Consider the following 21,761-nt stretch of genomic DNA (forward strand, 5'->3'; position numbering starts at 1 on the left):
AAATTGAGCAGCAGAAGCCCTCACAGGTGCAGGCTCTGCAGGAGCCGTGTTGGACAGAGCAGGGGCTGCCATCAGGGCACAAGTCACGGACAGGCAGCACTGTGATAGCTCATTCCCCAGATACTTTAAATGACCGCTCCTCAAGGAAAACTCCCAAACCAGCTCAGAAAAAAGTCTAACTGCATAGAGATTTCGTGCTTTTTCAGTTTGCAGTGTTGACACAGTTCGTGTCCTTTTTAAAGTCCTGCTTCCTTAAGAACAGCCAGAACGGCAATGGTAAGAACTAAATAGCACAAACATGCCACAGCCTGAAAGTATCATTGTGAGAAGGTGTTTCTAACCTGCTGCTTCATCAGGAAGTTCCTCATTTTATAAGAGATGATATCCTGCATTGAGCAATGAAGTTTTTTACAGTCTGGGATACAAAGCCAATCAATAACTCCGGTATGTTACTGGCAATATCACCAACCCTGTGTTCAAGAATCAAGGACAGTTTTCTGTTTCTCACTAGACTCAGTGTAACATTAAACTGCCCTCCTCCCCCCGCCCCTTCATTGTGTCAAACCATCAGGAAAAGGAAAGAAGAAAAAAAGCAAAAAGCTTCCTTCAGTACACAAGCAGAAATACTGTCATCTGCGTCTCAACTGCTATTTCACACCTGAGTTCAGAGTACTCTCTGCCCCCCCAAATCACACCATGCAGCACGACACCAACACACACGAGGCAGCCCAACTACTACTGAGGATGGAAACAATATTGCTGGCACGTAAGATTAAAATAAGAGCTCAATGGAATTTACAGTGACAGCTACAAGCATTTAAAATATTAACCCAAACTTATATATAATTATATAAATACACGTTACAAACAGTGACTTGGATGTTTTTAGGAGATCTAAGTTCGTGTCTAGAAGCACTGAGCTGAACTCATCTTCTTGCCCCCTCCTCTCTCATCCCCCATGCAGCTATGTCAGTGAGCCTTTCCCTTGCTTTAAATAAAGGTAAGGTGCCGGTTTCTCTTTCCCTGGTTCCTCACTGCCACACTCGCGCACCTGTACAGGTTTCACTTCTCCACACGCGTTTATTTGCCGGCTATGCTGTGCAGACACGCTGGTTGTCCCACCCGGACAGCCAAAGACCCCAAAACGCCAGCAACCGCATTCCGCCCAGCTTCCAACCCCGCCGCCCCGCTCCCAACCCGCTCTCGATTAAAATCATTTTTAGCAGACCGAGGCAGCCCCCCGAGCCCTGCAGCTCTCCGCGGGGCAGCGCCCAGCCCCTCAGGGCCGCCCCGCGCACTCGCAGCCTCACCTCCTCGGCCCCTCCTCGCAACCCCGGCCGGAGCTGCAGCGACGCGGCGACCCCCCCAGCCCAGACCCCAAAGGCTGACAGCCTTCCTCCTCCTCCTCCTCCTCTTCCTCCCTCGCAGCCAGGGGCGGCCTCCCACCGGCGGCAGGCTGCAGGGGAGCTTCCCACCGGCAGGCCTCGGCCAGCCCCAGCCCCCGCCGCCCCCTCGGCGTTTGTGCCCGGCTCGCCCCGCCACCGCCCCGCTTCTCCCTCCCGCAGCCCCCGGCGGTGAAGGCTCGCCCCGCGGCCCCGCTGCCGGTACCTGGGCGCAGGGCCCGCCGCCTGCCTCCCGCGGGCTGCCCGCGGGGCTCGGCTCGGCTCCGCCCGCCGAGGGAGGGCGGAGGGGGGCGGCCGGGGCCGGCGGGAGGGAGGCGCCGCCGCCGCCACAGCCTCGCAGGGAGGCGCAATCGGGGCCGGAGCCATCGAGCTCCGGGGCCCGGCCGAGAGGGCGGGAAGAGCCCGGGTCCCTGAGGTGAAGCGGTCAGGCTCCGACCGAGGCGATGTGGAGGGGATAAAGATAGCACCATCCTCACCCCTGAACAGGCAGTGGCGATTTTATTGCCGTGTTTATTGACTGAGGATAGCTGCCTCACAGAGCTGTGGGGATCTGTTGGTCCTACTGAGATTTACAGCTGGTTCTGGTCAGCATCTGTCGCGCTGCTGGCTTCATGGCGAGGGCTGGGGCCCCTTCGCACTACACCAGCACAGTAAGGACATGCAGTTTACAGACTTGATCATTTATCAGGCCTAACACATGCGAAAGTCACAATTACACTCGGGTTTCACCAATATACATTTGAACCCGGATCAAGAGCAGATCCCAAGTCACCGAGTCATTCTGCATCTTACTGAGGAGGTGAGACAGACTTGTGGGTTTCTCCCCGGTTGTGCTCTACTGAGCAGCTATGCCAACTGAAGGATGTTGCTATATCATAGGGAATTACCTTCATCCTTGAAAATGTTCATAAGTGAGTTCACTGGTTACCTGAACTTTTCTGTTTAGGGAATGTTCTTTTCTGAACTCTGTCTTCAAAGTTGAAAGTCTGTCATACTAAAAGGAAGGCATATATCAACCGTTTTTAGTTAAATATATATATATATATATATATATATATATATTGTAGTTGATGCCCAGCAGTGTCAAGATATTTGTTTCTATGTATACATTATATATATATATATATATATATATATATATATTGCATTCCACTAGCTACCTTGTAGAGCAAACAAGCAGACAGACCTGAGGTCTAGTTTCTGCTGCCAACAAGTTAGTTTGGTGGTAATAAGATTTTCTGGTTTTAATTCCACAACTTCAGCTGCTGTTACAAAGCTGATGAAGAAAATAATGCCTTCTGTAATGAAAGACTTTTCAGCTGGATAACAAATCTTAGCGATGATCTTTTATCATATTATTAGAATCATAGAATCATAGAATATCCTGAGTTGGAAGGGACCCTTAAGGATCATCAATATTCTCCCAGTACAGCATTAGTTAAACTGAGGAAGGGAAAGCTAAGATTCCTTTCAACAAACTAGGTTCTCTGGGGCTATCTTCTTTGAAGTGGTGCAAACCACTGTGGGGAGGGCATAATGCCTGGGATACATGAGTGTAGGAGTCAAAATTGTGTCTAGCCCTTACGTAAGCTCAAAAGTTCATCCTCAAATAGATTCAAGAAGTAGAGTTTCCATACAGTGTAATCCTACATGAACATGTGCCTCCAATCATGTGCATTGTACCACTAAGGAGTATTTCAAAACGTGTTCTCACAGAACTTCCTGGTTATATTCTGCTGCAGACACCAGCCTGCATTTCCGTATTTGGACACTGGTTTCATTTTTGCCAAATTGCCTGTGGTGAAGAAACAGGAGCGCTGATGCAGCGACCTTTTGCAATAAATTTCTGCCAAGGTATGTGGTAATGAAGAGTATGTGAATGTCTTATACCTCAAGTAGGAAACTATTTCCATAGTATATTTCACAGAAATCAACTCTACAAACTCCTGCTGGTATAAAGGTGTTCACCCCTAGTATTGGAAATAACATATACCCCCAGAAAAGAGTTATTTGCTCAGTTAACCTCATTTTGATGAGAAGATGAGTTGCTGCTGCTCAACATAAAGCGATCTGCCATTTCACTTGTGAGAAAGGTCAAGTAAACAATTTCTATTCAAAGACCGTTGGTGCTATGACATATTCAGAAAACTCCAGAAAAACAAAAGGTACTCTCTGATGTTCCTGAGGTAACAGAAGGATCTGGTAGTGCTTGTGAAGGGCTGATTATGTGTAGATCATAAACAAAAAAGAACCCATCTAGAATAATTTTTAGAAGATTATTGCTGTTACTATTTCTATCATTTATTCTGTTGCGGTGACAAGCAGAGACCCACTCAAGACTAGCATTTCATGATGCTAAATGTTACATAAGCATAGGGCAAGAAAAAGCATCACTCAGTGAGAAATAATGTTGCTCAGTTCTTCCCAAGAATCATCTCTCCCAGACCCCAATATGTGTGATATCAGCTCTAAGGAATGCTGTTATAGTGCCAAACTGACACAAATCAGTTGGAATAATGAGGAACAGTGATGCAGGGTTCTCCTTCCAGATCAGCTCTGGATACAGCAGCTTTAAGACTTCTTTGTGCCAGCAGTACTTTATGAGGATAACAATCTCCATGTATTGGTTTTGTAGCTAACCTCGATTCTTTAATATGATTTTTCCTCCCTAAATTGGTCAACAAGAGTGTTAACCATGCACTGATTCAAATTAGCATCTCCATCAGCAGTAATGCATGTTGTTTTTATCTTTACCCTTTTCAACCTGAAATTAAAATAAATAAATAAATAATATATTGTTATGCATTTGTAATATTCTGTTCTAAAACAGGCAAAAATAGGATAATTAAATGTATTCACCATGTATTAATTCAATTCTCCCTTTCTCCATTAGTCCTGACTGAGCTTCAATAGCAAATTAGTTAATAAAATAAGCAACTGGCAAATAATTGCAATGCACAAAACTGATTAGTCTTCTCATTAGTTAGTCTATTTTGGTAAAGTGGGTTGAAAGATTTAGAGCATGAATCAGTTCTGCCAGACAAATTTCAGTCATAGTAGAAAATCTATGCAGTCACACATGCCTCTAAGCAAAATATTTTATTTCTTATAGCTTTATAATCCTGGGTGACTACAGCGACAGAAAAGAATGTATTCCTTTGAATTCAGTGGGACTGTGCAAGCGTGAGTAACAATCACTGGACCAGGAGCCTAATTTAAAGCAGATGAAACATCGCCATGTAATTATATAGCAAACAAAACCAAGTTACATTACATTTTAAAGTCTGCAAGAAAGAACGTAATTATAAGATAATACATACATTTCTACTTTATTTTTGAAATAAGAAATTATACAATGTACCTATTTAAGTACAGAAGCAGACTATTAAGGTTTGATCCTGCAAACAGTTACACCATCAGCAACAGGCAATTAACATTTGGCTTTAATCTGAATAAAAATACTAATGTGCCTCTGAGCATTGCAACATGCACAGTTCTAGAACTGCTGTAGCCATTAGTATCCATGGTTGTCTGTTATTGCTCTCTCAGTTGAGACAGTAACTACTTAAGTGCTTTAAATCCCCATATTGAAACATTTACTTCCCTAAAGTAGAGGTCTTCTGAAGGTACATAGTCAAACTGTATTGGATTTTTTTCACAAAGCCTTACTTATGAATCTTTGTGTTTTTAAAGATTGAATATTTAAAATAATATATGGTTTTATTTAATGCTTAAATATTTCCAGACTTCTTTTTGTTCCCAGCATAGTCACTGTTTGTACTATCACAAAATACAAGGTCTGAATTCCTGTCAAGCAATTACACAGTCCTGGTGTTATTCTTAATCCTAAAATGTAAATAAAAATAATATGCAGGCATGGAAAATATAAGATACTGCTACCAAAATGGAAGTGTGAAATAAGGAAGGAAGATGTGTCCTATCAAAACCATGGCACATAAATCTCAAATAGTTCAACACATGAATAAAAGATCAGTCTTCATTGGTAAAAATGAATAATATATTTATTTATTTATGTAAATTTTAAATTCTGAAGAATGCTGGATAAAGCGTTCTGACGAGAATTAGCTGCACATTAATAGGATCCAAATACGGTTTGCCAACTGATTATTAAGACCTCCCAAAGACCTTTTGCTTTCACTGTTAATCTAGAAACCATGTTGCAACCTCTTTTCTAATGGAGTACATCTAAATAGCCTGAGTTCTTCACTCGCATTTTAATACATACTGACGTAATAGGGCACATACTGCAGCACTTACACAAACAAATACAATTAAAGTGAATAGAAAGCAATCTTAAATTCACAATAACAAGACATGCAGAAACATATATACGTTTCATATATATATGAACAACATATATATATATATATATGTTAGATCAGTGTGATAGGAAAACCATTTTTTTGCATTTCCATGCTCAGTAGGTCGTTGCTATTTTAGAAACAGCATAGAGTTGTTTGTAGTGATACCACACAGTTCACTGAGGTACTCCTGTGGATATTAGCTCAGGACACATTTATAAGGCAGAGGCTAAGGCCAATTTGTGTAGCTCCACCAAAAATGAAGAGATGTGAGTGCATGCTGCATTCCAGTGCAACAACAGGAACTGAGGTGATTTTTTGCATTTAGTGTAAGAGGCAAAAAGCAGTGTTTTTAAACATTTTTTCCTTGTTTTCACTCTGTCTTATAGATGGAAAAAGTGGAGCAGAAAATTGCTTTGCCCAAAGCCACACACTGGCAGTAATTGAACCAGTGGACAGCTCTGGTTTAAGGAGAAAATGCGCAATACAGTCACATAGTCTCAGTAATAACAATGCAGTTAAAATTGTTATACACGTGCTACCTATGATCTACCTGGTGTTACACATATGCTTTCACCACTCATGTGGTTCTCAAGACTTCCAGGAGGAGATGAGAGTGTGCAGTGAACCATGCTCATCCAGAGCACGTTGTGCCACAGGACTGAGAACTTGGTGTTTATGGTTTCTTCTTTCTCTCCTTTTCCCTCTTTTGGATTAACCTGGGTTTGTTTTTACAAGCTTTCAAATTATTTTTTTTTTGCCATCCAACATTATGGGTCAGTCAGGTTCTTTTAGGGATCCTTAGTAGAGTGAAGCCTGGCCACAGGGTTGAGGTTATAATTATAATTTATAATTACAAAAGTAGCAATCAGCATAGCTTATTGTTACTTACATTTGTTATCGATTAGCATAGCTTATTGTTACAAATAATTTCTAGTAATTAGTTTAACTTTCTTGTTATCTAGAATTTTTACACCTTCCTTTTTCTTCACTGGATTGCAACTACATATAGTGCATTTTATTTATGTTAGATACGTGTGCTGATCTTGTCTGTACCCCTAAATTAGTTTTGTCCAGCTCCAGGTCTGCATTTTTTTAATTGCCATTTGGCAAGTTGTTTATAGCCTTAGCATCTCTGGTGCCAGTCTGTGCCACATCCATCTTAGCATCCATGCATGTACATCCCCACACTGCAGCTGATGTCTTCGCTTCCCAAGGTTGCTGCTATCCTAACAGGCCTTTATTACTCTACAATTTAACATTTTGCTAGAGTCATAAATACATAATTCTACACAGAATAGCTTACTATTAATAGCTATATAAAAACTGAGGTTATTACCATATGAAGCAAAGTAAAACAAATTAGCCATAGTCTCCTGTCATTAGAAAAATTGTTACAGCAAAATGAAGTAAAACCAAAGCTCCAAGATCAGTGAGTTCAGGCAAAATATGGCTGATAAACCTCCATCCAGAGGTTCTGTAAAATCAGGACTAAGCTTATGGACTGTTAGTAGCAATAGCAATACTCTATTACTGGGCTACATGGTATCATAGAGGACCCAGTAACAGACAGATTGCAGAAACAGGAAATTAGGCTAGCTATTGCACCAAATTCAGAGATTTTCAAAAACTATGCTTTCAAGTGTGGATGGACATCTCCATAGTCACTCTGTTTTCTAGAGCAAAGTTGGTCAATTAATACTAGGAGAAGAGATTCATGGACACTTGCTTAAAGCAGGTAAAATGCTAAAGATTCCCAGATAATACAAAGAAAATGAAGGGTCTGTTTAATTGTACTAAATATGGATGTTTATTACTTTGCAATTCTGGACTAGTATTTTTATGTTGCATACTGTGTGTAACAGTAGAGGTAAGGATTTCCACAAAGGGCACAGGAAGGAAGCAGGAATAGTGCTGACTCAAAAACGAACTACTGCAACCTCAACTCATTAGTTTTATAAGAGCAGTCCATAGTCCATGCATGCTCAGCTCACACAATCTGGGTGTGCACACTGCAAACAAGGTCATAAAAACCTGACAGCACAGTTTCTGATGAACTGGGAGGCCATGCTAGAATAGCATAACGACTACTCCTTTCACAGTTTATTTTGAGGAAGTGTGAAATATTAAACATCTTACAGAATAAACATTCTCCAAGTGAAGAACAGGATAGTTGTTTGAGCTTTTGCCTAGTCATAGAATAAAGACTGTTTAAAGAAGTGTGCCATGTCATCTGTTTAACGTGTATATTCATGTCAGAAAGTAATGAGCATTTGGCTTTGAAAAAATAATTTTAATCAATTTCTTCATCAGTATGGTCCATCCTGTTCAGAAATGGCTTCTTTCAGTAAATGGAGCGTGAATCAATAGTAGATATAAATAAAGCAGTACAAAGGGCACATCATTCAACAAGCTGCCAATTGTTGTTGCAGAAGATGGCAGAAATCAGTATCCCAAGATGGATACACTAAATCAGAAACCAGCAGATAATACATAAAGATGCCACCTTTTAACAGAAACTCAGGATTTCTCTTGTCTCCTAAGAACTACTGAAAATACATATCAAATTTCATGTGTTTTATATGAGACATCAGTCCAAGATGGAGTGTGGTCTGAAGTCTGTTTTTCACTAAACATTTGCAAGCTCACCCCTCTTAGAAATTGCAGAGTTCTTGAAATACAGAGAATGAATTTTCAGGCTGCCAAAGATCTTTCTGGAGCCAATAAAAAAAAATATCTGCAGGCTTTGTATTATACTTCAAAGGATCAGTTATTGAGATACACCGAATAACTGCAATTCCTGTAAAGTAAATAGTGGTGTTAGTCAGCAGTTTTTAGGATTTGGCCCACAACAGAAAGAGGAATAAAAACAGTTCTCTCAAACAGACGAATATCATAAAGAATTTATATTAGTTATTCATATCAGGACAATCTTATTTAAATGCCTCTAAGAAGAATTTATAATACAATTCGTATTGTGTCTGTCATAAGTGTTAATTATTAATGAATAAATATGTAATCTGGGACCTAGCTAATATTTCCAGCCCATTTATGTGAATAGATGTTTTCAACTGTGAGAATACCCAGTGCCAGGAACTGAACATCCTTAAGTATTTCAGAATTACTAACTGTACACCTCACATTAATCTGAAAAATCCTATTACTCTTGTATCAAAACTATGAGCTTTATATCTGTTCAGAGAATGTCCTTCTCTTAGTATAGCTTGAGCTTGCAGATTACACCTTCAGTTATGTTTTATTAAAAATAAGGATAAGGCCAAAATACTTGTAAATACTGATCCACGATGCACAAACAGGCATGCACACTAAGCATGAGGTTTTACATCTTTTCCAGAATAATTTTTTTAAATTGGAATTCTGGATAATTGCTGTAAACAATATAGATGTCTGATTTCACTTTGAAACTTTTTAAATTACTGACTTAAAAAAATGTGATGCAGCATCAAAGGAGAAACTCAGGTTAAATGCACTTGAATCAGTTTTGAACGTGCCACATGTTAATGTAACCATTTTGTTCTCACTGCCTTGTGACATAGAATTTGCCATTGCTATCTTAATGCCATCTGTTAATAATGTTCATTACAATACTGCATAAGGGATCAGCTGGGACTAGGACCCCAAATGGGCTAGCACAGTGTATATAAGAAATACAAGCTTTTCTCTGCCTCAGATTCAGTATGTAAAAAGGTGAAAGGAAATAGCACAGGCAGAAAGAACAATGAGATGATGGCATACGTTGTAACATTTTTATTTTTGTCTTCGTTTTAAAATTCCATTCCTTTTCCTGAGGCTCTCTTATGAAAGAATTGAATAGACAACAAGATGAAGGTAACAAGGACACAGAACAAGTTATAGCAAGCAGCCCTTCAAAAGCACATCTGAGGACATTCAGAGTACAAACTTTCAGAAAGCAATTCAGTGGTACTGCCCTGACTTTAGTTTCTGCATGTGCCTCACTCTTTCTTACTGCCAGGTCTGTACAGGCTGTCTTATTCAGTCCTATGTTTAGCCCTAGTGCTACCTGAAAGTCCTGCCTCTACATGTGCTGGGTGGGAGGGGATAGCCTTTGATATTTAGTAGCTACTATCTGAAAGGCTAAAAATTCAGTGAATTTGTGCTTTCGCTATCTTTGTGAGCTAGAAAGCATTTCTCTCTTATAGATGGAAAGCAGGAAGGCAATAATTAAGTGTCTGACTCAGGAAACTGGGTAACAAATAATTACAGCTACAGCATTCTTTCTTTTTAATCCATAAACTTCACTTCCTCAAGTGTACTTTACCACAGCGAATACAGTAATATTTTGTCATTATTTTGAAGTAACAAACGTATGCACGACCTTACTAGTAAAGTTCCTTCAAAAAAAAAAAAAAAAAAAAAAAAAAGCCAAAAAGCCTTCCAAATGAGACATTTTCATTGGATCAATCTTAACAATTATTTTAACAATACTTCAGATGAGTATATAGATAAAACACATGCTCATTATTGCAAAGCAGTCTAAGGCATCCTTCTATTTAATGGGATTAGTAACACCAGCACAGATGAGTCAACGTCCTTCTTACAGTGTATCTCCCAAACCATTTAACTACATTAATATTTTGAAAAAAAAAAGACAACAGTTACAGCCAGTACTGTATCCAGGATATCATTTATTTTTTTCAGAGTTCAACCAAATGAGTGTAAGGTCCATTTGTATCCAGTTTTAACACCTGTCTGTTCCCATATGTGCCATACTTGACGAGAACACCTGCCTCCATGCATTTGGCATTGGCAGCCAGTTCCTTTTCACATAAAGTCACAAACTGAGAATAAAGTTCCAGCCCTTTTTCTTTTTCTATGTTTGCATGGTACTGCATCTTTCTTCCCTTCAGTTTACCACCCAGGGTAGCCTGTGGTATGATGAGCACGTTGCCTGGTAAGTCAAGGAGAGATACGTACTCTCCACTTTCATTTTCACTTAATTTAACATTCAACAGCGTGTTGACTGCAAATTAAAATAAAACAAAAATTAGTGGAACTAAAGTAAATTAACCTGGACCTAATATACCAATAAAACAACATTTAAGATTCATCAAGATACCAAAAGATAGGACAAATGATTGAAGTAAAAGAAGCTAACAAAACAGAAACATGAACAATCGAAAAATACTATTAACCAGCTAAGATGTCAGAGTATTGTGAAGAATACAAAGGACATTTATATGAATATAATACATCTAAAGAGTTATTTCAGGGGGACAGTGGCTGACTGTCTGAAATCATATAGTTTTTTGTAGTTGGAGCTCCCCAAAGGAGCCCGGGATCCAATCAGTGACCCTAAATTAGTTGTGTGGTAGTCAGGAAACATTTACAGAACTCTATACATGGTAGGAGATAAGACCATCTTTGGTGCACTCTGGAGGTGTTTCTGTCCTGACTTTCTTTTCCTTCTGGATGGAGTAGTTTGCAGCAGGATCCAACACCTAACTGATACTGCTGAAGCCCCAGGCTCAGCATTTTGGTCTCATGTGGAATGAGCGCTCTTCAGCCTTCCACTTGGAGACCTGCAGCTGTCAGCTTGTCTTTTGAGAGAGGAGGCAGGCAGGAAGGTCAAAGATGCAATTTAACCCATAAACTGCAATGTGCAAACTTGTAGACAGACTTCTTGCATTTACTAGCATCATATTTTCCAGCGTTTCTACAACAAATCAAATAAATCCGCCTAAGTGTCCTCCAACTGTAAAACCCGTAAGGGTACTAGTCATCTCATGGAAGTCTAAATGACAACAAAAAACTCACTTAAACAGTTTCAAAACATACTAAGAAAAAATATGCCATTAGCAGACACTTAAGGAGGATGGTGGGAGATGAATCTCCTAATAGGAAACAGAACTTTCCTTTTTCTGGCCTCTTTCAGCTGCCACACAGCTGAAAAGGTGATTATTCTCAAGTATCACCCACAAGAAACTCTCACGAGCACAAAATCAATTTTCATATCATGCGGCTTTAAATACAGTCAAAGGTTTCAACTTAGTTTAGCATCACAGAAAGACTGTGCCCTTGAACACCAAGAGCTGCTCTCAGCATTTTCAATAGCACCTGTGCTTGCACACTGCCAGATCTTTCTGCTGGTCCCAGCATGTGGCTTGAAATAGACTATTGTTACATGACCTTTTGTGAAACTACCACTAACAGCAAGCCACAAAAAGGGACATTTTTATGTGGAACATGCATCATCATTGGATTCTCCAGGTGAAGAAATGAAATAAAAGTAAAAAAAAAAAAATTGAAAACAAAAAAAACAAGTCAAAACTACATTGAATGAAGGCAGACAAAAATCACAACCATTTGACCTTATTCACAGCATCATCTCCACTTGAATGTAAATGTTAAAGTGCATGCAGAGAAGACAGAAAGAATACAGATATTGCTGTTATCACTTGTGAACCAGAAGACTGCACTTGAAAGACTAACAGGGTATGTAGTATCTCTGAAATGACATGGGAAGGACAGTTTAGTTATCCACCCAACTCCCTCTACTGGCCATACTTTTAAATATCCTGCACGTACCCTGAGATAAAAATTAAAATACCTCTTAAATCAAGCCGTGAATTACTTGAAAACATTCTTCTCTAAGTTCAGTTCTGTCCTGGACTGAAGCTGTTGCCTGATACATGTAATATGTAAGACAGTAGGTGTTGCACTTTCTGTTATCATTCTGTATGAATTGATATTCTAACAGGTTGATCATGAGTAGGCAGCCAGAAAAAGAGATACAGGCAACTGTCAAATGAAATATGACCAAACAAGCTATTCTTTCAGCCAGCTGATTGATTTGGAGTGATGCTATTTGATGGCTTTTTGACTTCTAGTCTAAACAGTTGCTGCCTTCTCTGCCTCTATCACTTAATTCTTTTTCAAGCAATAGAAGAATTTATAAAGGTTGTATCATACCAATTTTTGGAACAAGATCTTGATCAGCACCTTTGAAGAAGCATATGTAGATAACAAGCCCTCTCTGGATCTATGAAAGATTACAGAAAAATATGTATCAGTGTCTCTCACTGCCCACCACACAGGCTTATCATTAAATCCGGTACAAAAAATTACAAGACCACGTAACAACAAAGTTCCCAAAAGCAGTCTTAGTTACTTCCTATAGCTTCAGACATCAAATTTACAGGCTTATGGAAGCTTATGAAATGCATGCTGATTATCTGCACAACACTGCTACACACAATTAAGCCAATTCATTAGCTCCATGTGAAGCCAAGTTTAGTTAGAATCTAGCATATACAGTATTACTGTACACAAGGTCACAAATTAGAATTAGAGTATTTAAATACAGAACAGGAAATAATTTAAGCTTTTTATCTATTAAGCATACAGATAAAATATTTTTGCGTATGAATTCTATTTCCAAATATGAAATATGACAAATACCATGGGATTTGTCATTGAACTCTATTATATTTTGATGTTAAAACTAATCCAGTACAGGATAATTCTGACAAAACACAAAGTCTTTTAATTAGATTTAAATATGATTACTCATTTAAATATGATGACCAACAATTATGAAGCTGTTCAGAACATTATAAAGTTACCAAAAATATAATTTATCAGTTTGGGTGAAATCTTTTTGATGAAATGGGACCTTTCCCTTAATTTGTACAAAGGATATGCCACATCTTTAGAATTCAAAGAGATCAGTTTTAGGAACTAGCTATTTGAGGAAGGAATTAGGTCTGTACTGAGGAGAAAATGTAAGACAATTCCTTGGTAGCTTTTTTACTCCCTGGTTTAATTCACAAAGAATACATGTGCCAACCTGTGCTTTATTAAGATAAACGATAGGCTCTGCAGCCAACTGCAATGCTGTCATGACCAAGTATATGTGAAAGGTTTAAGCTCTTTGGGAAAAAACAAACAAACAAACAAAAAAAAAACAGAAGGCATACAATATCCACATCCACACAATATCCAAAAAAAAACAACCAAACCATCCACCCAACCCTCTCTCCACTGCTTTGTCAAGGATAGGTATCCTTACCTTCCTATTAGAAGGAAAATAAATGTCAGGTTATAGTAACTAAGAAATACTACCTAAGAGATACTAACTAGATTGTGGCATGAAGAATTCATTACTGTCAACGTTATCAAAGCAAAAAAGATAAGAAATACGTGGAGTTTCTTAAAAATGAAAAAGAAAAAGAAAAGAAAAATAAAAATCAATGCTTTCTCTTCCTTTTTATTTACTCTCTTTTCTTTGAAAGATAAAGGTTTTTGGTAAGGAAAACTATACACATGAGGTTTATCCTTTTGTTCGTGTGGAGATTGAACAAAATGCTCAAGGCAATGACTGATGAGAGCTATGCCTTCTTAACTATTTTTCTAGTTGCTAACTTCTGGAAAAAGAGAATATTCTTTGTAGCTGAAATGTCACACACAGAGATTCTCTCAAAAGCTATAAATGGCTCCTTTCAAAACTCATTTCGACTACTGCAGAATATTATACAGCTTTCCATTCCCAAATGATTGCCATATTTCATAAACACTGCAAGAAATTTGATGGCCTGAACCTCAAATGGCATTTCAAACTCTCTCTTCAAATTAAGGAGAGAAATACAGGCTGCCAAAGGTTAGATAGTCTTATATGTTTAGCTAAATATTAGTTCCAGAAACAGACTACCATCAAGATATTAATAAAGAATAATAATGCACACATACCTACTAATAAAAAATTCTTTATGAAGTAGGTAAAATACATTTACCTTGCATATATCTTACCACTGAATTAGAAATAAGTGACTAAGCTACACTGCACACCTCACAGATTATTCTGAGATTTGTGATAGTTTCTGTTCAGTTTCACATATGGAAGTAACAATATTCTGCAAGAAGTTCATTTAAATAGACAAAAAGGTAAATAAAGTGACATTTAGAAGTCCTACAGCCAGATAGCTAGAACCATTAATTACTTTTCATCCTCTCTCATGATTTGCTGCCTGATTCTGAATATACTTTTCATCACAAAATGAGACACATTGGTTTCAATGTCTCACAGCAATTAGACAGGAGATTCTATTTCTATTGCATGTTTATGATTTCTAGAACACTTTGCAACCATGTTACAGTTGAAACTTATGGTTTAAACTGTGATTGTAAACTGTGGTTGAACATTATTTTCAACATGTTCAACTGCATTTCAACCTCCTGTTATATATATATATATATTAAATTATTTAATTTTACTTAACTGAGTAGATGTAAAACTGCATGCAATTTCAAGAGCTAACCTAACATTAATGTATGTCAGTCCTCAGATCTTACACCGATGGTTCAGATGTTCTAAGACATCTAAGACATGTTGCCAGTTAAGGAACAGGTACAGGTAAAGCTTTTGAACCAATGCAAAACCATTGCCAATGCTGAAGGTAACAATGCTGTTCCCTAATGAAGCCTAGCTGACAGCTCTTCAAAGCTATATTTAACTCCGTTAAAGTCAAGCAAAACACAAATTATAAGGTTACAAATCCAACATGCTGATAAGCAAACAACCACTACAAAGAACTTACATAGTGACAGGCAGGCAGTTGGGCTGGGAAATTGTGCTGTGTGGATTTGCTGTTACCAGTAAAATGCCTACATAAATAAACCAGCCAAGCAAGTGACTCTGCAGCACAGGCATTTACGATACAACTGTCCCAAGTAATCATCAGACCAGGCAACCTGCCTTAGGAAGGGCTGAAGTACCCAGCCCCTATGGCCATCCATCCAGCCTCAGCAACCTCAGCAGCTTCCAGACGTCCTTTTTAGCTCTTTGGCAGGATCAACAAGTAACTAAGACCTCCCCCCGCCCTCCTGTTTTCTGCAACATTCACCTGTTTTTCCAAGATTTCATTAGCAAAACATAAATATATTCTGCAAAATGTCATCTCAACGTGCTTTTCAGCAAAATGTAATGCAATTGATAATGAAAACAGAGGTGCTTTGCAATCCACAGAAAGCCAGTTTGCAAAACTAACTTACGTGAATTATTCTTTGACATTTCCATTTCAAGTTGAGTTACTACCTGTCGAGAGAAGCTTTATTCACATTTCATCCATTCTGCTGCATCAAAGAGAGATTGCATAATCTACCACGGGCTGCAGAACAACCTGCACCTGGTATTTTGCACCGTTTGGTATCTTAACCGGAAGACAAACCAGGGAAATAAGATATGGGCGTGATGGGTTTCACTGCAGTAAGTGTAGGTACTTACACTCTTTAGCTGAATATTCATTTTACATTTCTTTTCTCCCACAGTTGTGGAATGCTCCAAATCTCATCTCATTCTTCTCCAGTGTTTAGAAGGGGAGTTCATTTTCTTTCCTCCAAAGTATTTTTCTGTATACATAAACATTTAACGGATCCTATCTCACCAACATTTCTCCATAAACAAGGCATCCTGTCTCTGGTAATCATCAGCAGGTCAGAAAAATACAATCATGAAAATATAATGAAGAGCAATACAGATATAATGTACACACCTAGCATTCTTCCAGATAAAGAACATTCACTCTAATGTTCATAAAGTACCTGCAGGGGTCTTTTAAAGCTCAGAAGCTATTCAAAGCCACCTGCCTAATGTGCTATTTATAGTACATGAGAAGTTGCTCAAGGTCAGGACCTACTTTTAGGTTGTTACAGGTCACTAAGCATACACTGGTTTACATAAATTATAGTTTACAAGGTGTTTCTTTATTTTGGCACTTGTGCACATATATGGAGAGTAGCATTATCCTACAAGAAAGTATGAGAAACAATTCCCTTTAATGACCTCTAAAGAAGTCATACTGAAGGAACTATGAAGTTTCCATAGCTCTTGTTACAACAGATTTCTCTTTAAAAGCTGGGAAAGATTCATAAGTACCAATGAGAAATATTATTAAATTTCATGTCTAAAAAATATCTGCAGCTCACGCTGGCCAAATCTCATGCACATTCCTTCAGTGTGGTTACTTTTTTCAATGCTATTACTTTCCCAATGATTTTGGTTAAGACATTTAAAACGTGAAGTAGGAGATATAAACAGCATAAATCTGTTTAAATTATGCTGATAAATTACTGCCTCATAACAGTTTTATTCATGATATATAAAAAAACAAAACATATGCCTCTATTTGGACAGCTGGAAAGACAGCAAGCACGACGACTTTTCCGCTTTTACCTACAAGATCTACAATTATTTCCAAGATTAGCAAACAAGAAATAGTGTATTTCTAAAGTTAATTTATGCTGTGCTGAGCAATCTTCACTATATTCCTTAAACTGAGAGGCTAATAAGGCCTTCAACCAAACACGGCATCTGTGAGATGACACATACTTTCTTCAAGCAAAAGTTCTGGCTTTCCAGACCGGACTGTACAAAGTAGGTCAAAGATCCATCATCCTCTTCTGAACCAGGAGAGAAACATTTCAAGAACTATGTGCAAGTCATACAGTGGAAAGCCCTAAGAATGGAAATTTTGTATTTCAACTCTCTTCAGGTTTGTTGAATTAACTCATACGCCCTTTAAACATACTACAATCTTTACCTTAAAAAAGATATATATGAATTGCTACATTTAGCCTCTTCTGTTGTAGTAGTCTTTAAGAAAGACAAAAGACCAAACTAAAAAAACAGAAAGGCTAAATGATTGAGACCTATATAAATAATTTATTCTAGTGTAGGGAATGCATAAACAGCGACAACAGCAGGACACACCCCCAGTGGCAGCCTTCATGCTTTGGTAAATAGCCTGGCCACTCCGTATGCTGCCTAGCCCTAGGAGTCTAGAGGCCTACCTACCTTCCCCAACATATGACCATGGGAAGAAAATGGGAACACTACAGTGTTTCCCGTGAGCTTAATTTTTGGTTACTGGTCTGGAAAAATTAAAATAAAAATCCAAACAACTACTACTGCAGTCACATTGCTCTACCTGGCCTTTCTTCTTTAAGTGCACAGTATCACACAATTAACGAGGTACAAACTCAGAGGCAGTTTTAGATCTTTTGTTGTAAAAGATATTTTGCTATCAAAATTATACTGATGCACTATTTATTTCATAAAACTACTCATATTACGAATTTGAAAACCACTTTTTGCCTGAAAAAAACAAAAATATAGACATCTCTCTGAAAAGAGATACACACCCCCAAAATCTTCCATTATCCTATCGTTAAAATTAAGCCTTTTTCTTTTCTTTTCTTTTTTTTTTTTTTCTGATTTTTCTTGGCCTGGGTGGTGAAGGGAGAAGAGAGAGGTTTGAGGAACAACCACTGCTGCAGAGAAGACAGTGGCACTGAAAAGCCACCAGGCACCTTGCTGTAGGAGGAGGTCATGGGCCAGACACAGTCAGCTCCGTAGCAGACCCACTGCAGGACACACCTGAGCCCACCTCTGTGAGAGTGTATTTAAGAAAGGGCAGAAAATGCCAGCGAGGGAACACAAACAACACAGGAATAGGAGGTGCTCTGTGATGGAGCAGCCATGCTCCTGAAGGGATCCCCATGCTGGTGTGTAGGAAAAGAGCAAGAACGAGCAGTATGAGAAACTGATCCCATGCTGCCTTGCCCCTTGTGAAGGGACTGAGCATAACCTGTGCAGACAACACGAGGGAGTTGTCAGTTGTAGGAGAAGACCCAGCAGCAGAGACTGGGTGAGGTGTGTGAAGTCAAATTTAGCCTGCAAAACATGGAGGGATGTCCTCCTGTGTGTCTAGATGTTCATTTTTTTCTCCTTCCAATACCCAAACTACTAAGTAAGTACTTGATAATTATCAAATTACCAAGCTAAATCCGTTTTGCCTATGACAGCAACTAGTAAGCATTTCCCCCCCTTATTCTAGAAAACCATAAAGGCTAAACGGTTGAATGGTTTTCCCCCTAGAAAACCCGCTAGTTTTCACAGAATCACAGAATTGTCTAGATTGGCAGTTAGCAAACAGTTAGCTTCTGACGCGCCACGCCCTGTTCACTAACGGCCGCGCCACACCCTTCTGATGCGCCACGCCCTGTTTTCTAACTGCCGCGCCACGCCCTTCTGAAGCTCCATGCCGTTTGCTAACTGCCGCGCCACACCCTTCTGACAGACCACGCCCTGTTTCCTAACTGCCGCGCCATGCCCTTCTGATGCACCACGCCATTTAGCAAACAGGGCATGGCGTGACCGTTAGCAATGGCCACGCCCTTCTGACGGGCCACGCCCTGTTTTCTAACTGCCGTGCCACGCCCTTCTGCCGTGCCATGCTGTTTGCTATCTGCGCGCCACTCCCTGTTTGCTGTCTGCCATGCCACACCCTTCTGACGTGCCACACCCTGCTTTCTAACTGCCGCGCCACACCCTTCTGATGCGCCACGCCCTGTTTTCTAACTGTCTCACCACTCCCTTCTGACGCTCCATGCCGTTTGCTAACTGCCGCGCCACGCCCTGTTTGCTATCTGCCATGCCACGGCCTTCTGATGCACCACACCCTGTTTTCTAACTGCCGCGCCACAGCCTTCTGACAGGCCACGCCCTGTTTTCTAACTGCCACGCAACGCCCTTCTAACGGGCCCCGCCCTGTTTGCTAACTGCTGCGCCACACCCTTCTGATGCGCCACGCCATTTGCTAACGGCTGCGCCACGCCCTGTTTGCTAATGGCCACACCACGCCCTTCTGACGCACCACACCCTTCTGACTTGCCATGCCATTTGCTAACTGCTGCGCCACGCCCTGTTTGCAGCACCACGCCCTTCTGACTGGCCACGCCCCGTTTGCTGATGGCTGCGCCACGCCCCGTTTGTTAACAGCCGCGCCACTCCCTTCTGACGCGCCACGCCCTGTTTGCCCGCCCTGGTCCCCGCGCTCCCTAGGGGCAGTTCATGAGGGCGCGCTGCTGGCTCCGCCTATGCCTCGTTCACCTCCCTCGTGAGGGCTGCCAGGTCCTGGCGGCTCCCTCGAGTGGGCTCGGTGCCGAAAGAATTAGCCCTGCCTGTCCGATCCCCTGCTCCGCTGCAGAACGCGCCTGCCTCAGAGCCGATCGCCTCGCTGCCTTTCTCCCTCCTTGGGCCAGGGAGCTCCCGTAGGGGTGCCGTAGGGCCACCTGTCGCCCAGGGCTCGCTTACACCCCAGAAACTCTCTGAGGGATGAATTTCCGCAGAAACAACACACGGGTTTTGAAGACGAAGACAAAACGCCAGCCTCGTGAGGCTGCGGGGCCGTTACCACGAGGATTGCACATCTGCCTGGAGCGCCCCCTCCACAGCCGGCCTCACCCTCTCGCCCTGCCGGCCGGGGGAAGGGCCGAGCCCTGAGCCCTGCGAGCCCATTACCTCCACCCACTCGGGCTCGGAGCCGTTCTCGGGCGGCCGCACCTGCAGCCGAGCGGACAGGCACTGCTGCAGCACCGCTCGGGCCAGCACCGGCCGCGCCGCCGCCATCTCGGGCCCGGCGTCCCCCGGCGAGAGGCGTCCGGCGGCGGAGCGCCGCGGGAGGGCGGGGGCGGCCCGGGGGCCGGGCGAGGAGCCGGGGCCGGGCGGCGGCGGGCCCCGCCAGCGGCGGCTCCGTTCCTTTTCCGGGTGAGCGACGCCTGGGCCCTGCCGCAGGGCGAGGGGCGGCTGCCGCTCGCCGCCCCGCGGCGCTCGGGTCGCGGCTCCTCGGGCTGCTCGTTCGCGAGGAAGCAGCGTGGGCATCGCTAAAAATTGCGGAGAGGGTCAATGAGTGCTCTGCGCTTTGCAAAAGGGAAAGTGGGGCTTGCGGGTTGTCAGCGCTCTCTAAAGAGGGGACAGGTAGCGAGGACGCAAGGGTACAGCTTGAGAACCAAGTATTGCGGCTCGTGCCTAACAGTGCCCTACAGCTCGCAGGAAGCTGCGTGTTGTTTTGTTTGAATGGATGAGAAATAAAAAAATAAAATTAAATTAAAAAATCTGCTTATCTTGTGGGGGAACGTGGCGTGCTTGGGGTAAGACTAGCATGCTGTGTAGTTTCCGCATGAGAACGAAAGACCATGGATTACCGATCTAAATACTGCTTGTCAGTCCTTCAAAAACAAATAATGTTTATTTGAGTTGGTCGAGGTCCCACGTTGGAACTCTGGTTTTCAGCAATGCTGTTTCAGAGCAGAGGAAACAGAAAAAAACACAGTTATACAAAAGGGGGCTGTGTAGGTAGGGTCCAGAATTAGGACCCAAAGAAAAATGCATAATTCTGAAATGAGCATCCATAACAAATTAGAAAAGCTAAGGTATTGCAACTGCTTTTTCTACTATTCTTCAGATTTCTGGCTACATATTGTGACATTCACTAAACAGCTGCCAAATCAGAAGTTCTGCCTTCCTCCCCTATGTGAATCCTGACACACACGGGTTTCGAATAACCCCAGCTCCAGCAAAGTCAGGACAGACTGATGCAGGATGCAGTTCCTCAGCATTCATTTTAAGACTGAAGATTTTATTTTCAAAATATATTTATTTATTTATTTTAAGGTAAAACCTAATAACATCAGTAAGAAACTGAATTTTATTACCTGGCCTCAATCATCCAGTAAATTATTGCAGTTAACTTACACAGCAAGGGGCAATGTGCACTCATTAGATAGCCATTGTTACACATAGGGGTATATTCAACTAATGTTATTTTAAAATAACGTTCTCTTTTGCATTAGGGTTCTTTGGGGTTGCTTGTTCTAAAGCAAACCTTTATGAAAGAAGAGGAAATCTCGCTAGGTGGTTAGTGGATAAACTAGCTCATTTTTGCTAGCTGTAGGGTATTGTTAAGTATGAGCTATTTTTATTTAAACTCAGCTAATTTTATTTAAAATGCCTTCTGTTCATTTACTCTAAAGCTGTTTCCCCAGACTCATTAAGAAGAACTTAATGAGGTAGAAAACCATTTAAAATGATTTTTTCATATATATTTGTGATATAAATTGATTGCTAAGGAAAATAGATATTATTACAGTCTATGAGCAAATTATATAAGAAGAATATAAAGGGATATTAAGATACAAGGATATTAATTGTTCTTTGCTG

At 40.9% G+C, this 21,761-nt stretch overlaps 2 protein-coding genes and 1 long non-coding RNA gene across 11 annotated transcripts in view; 1 reads left to right on the forward strand and 2 right to left on the reverse strand.

The window, feature by feature from the left end:
* The window catches only part of HEATR5A (HEAT repeat containing 5A), a 62,572-nt gene extending 60,840 nt beyond the window's left edge, over nucleotides 1-1,732 (reverse strand). For all 6 annotated transcript variants that reach the window (XM_072038928.1, XM_027457713.3, XM_027457712.3 and 3 more), the window contains exon 1: nucleotides 1,609-1,732. The gene's annotated coding sequence lies outside the window, so the exon portion shown is untranslated. The remainder of the gene's footprint in view (nucleotides 1-1,608) is intronic.
* A 167-nt stretch (nucleotides 1,733-1,899) lies between these two features.
* On the forward strand, nucleotides 1,900-4,816 carry LOC140002655 (uncharacterized). The gene is made up of 3 exons (XR_011809758.1): nucleotides 1,900-2,202; nucleotides 3,146-3,257; nucleotides 4,516-4,816. It is a non-coding gene; the product is annotated as an uncharacterized lncRNA (long non-coding RNA).
* A 5,556-nt stretch (nucleotides 4,817-10,372) lies between these two features.
* DTD2 (D-aminoacyl-tRNA deacylase 2) lies at nucleotides 10,373-20,433 on the reverse strand. Of its 4 annotated transcripts, XM_027457720.3 has the most exons (4): nucleotides 20,064-20,199; nucleotides 15,987-16,111; nucleotides 12,677-12,746; nucleotides 10,373-10,727 (listed from the first exon to the last, which is right to left on the reverse strand). In XM_027457720.3, exons 2-4 carry the CDS (start codon nucleotides 16,005-16,007, stop codon nucleotides 10,402-10,404), a joined length of 417 nt encoding a protein of 138 aa, XP_027313521.2. In that variant the 5' UTR covers nucleotides 16,008-16,111; nucleotides 20,064-20,199; the 3' UTR covers nucleotides 10,373-10,401. The 4 variants fall into 4 exon arrangements, with proteins under 4 accessions (XP_027313521.2, XP_027313520.2, XP_027313518.2 ...); XM_027457719.3 differs by lacking the exon at nucleotides 15,987-16,111 and having other exon boundaries at nucleotides 20,106-20,422; XM_027457717.3 differs by lacking the exon at nucleotides 15,987-16,111 and having other exon boundaries at nucleotides 20,064-20,408.
* Between the last annotated feature and the right edge of the window lie 1,328 nt (nucleotides 20,434-21,761).

Source organism: Anas platyrhynchos, chromosome 5, assembly GCF_047663525.1.
Source record: "Anas platyrhynchos isolate ZD024472 breed Pekin duck chromosome 5, IASCAAS_PekinDuck_T2T, whole genome shotgun sequence".
Classification (NCBI taxonomy): Eukaryota; Metazoa; Chordata; class Aves; order Anseriformes; family Anatidae; genus Anas; species Anas platyrhynchos.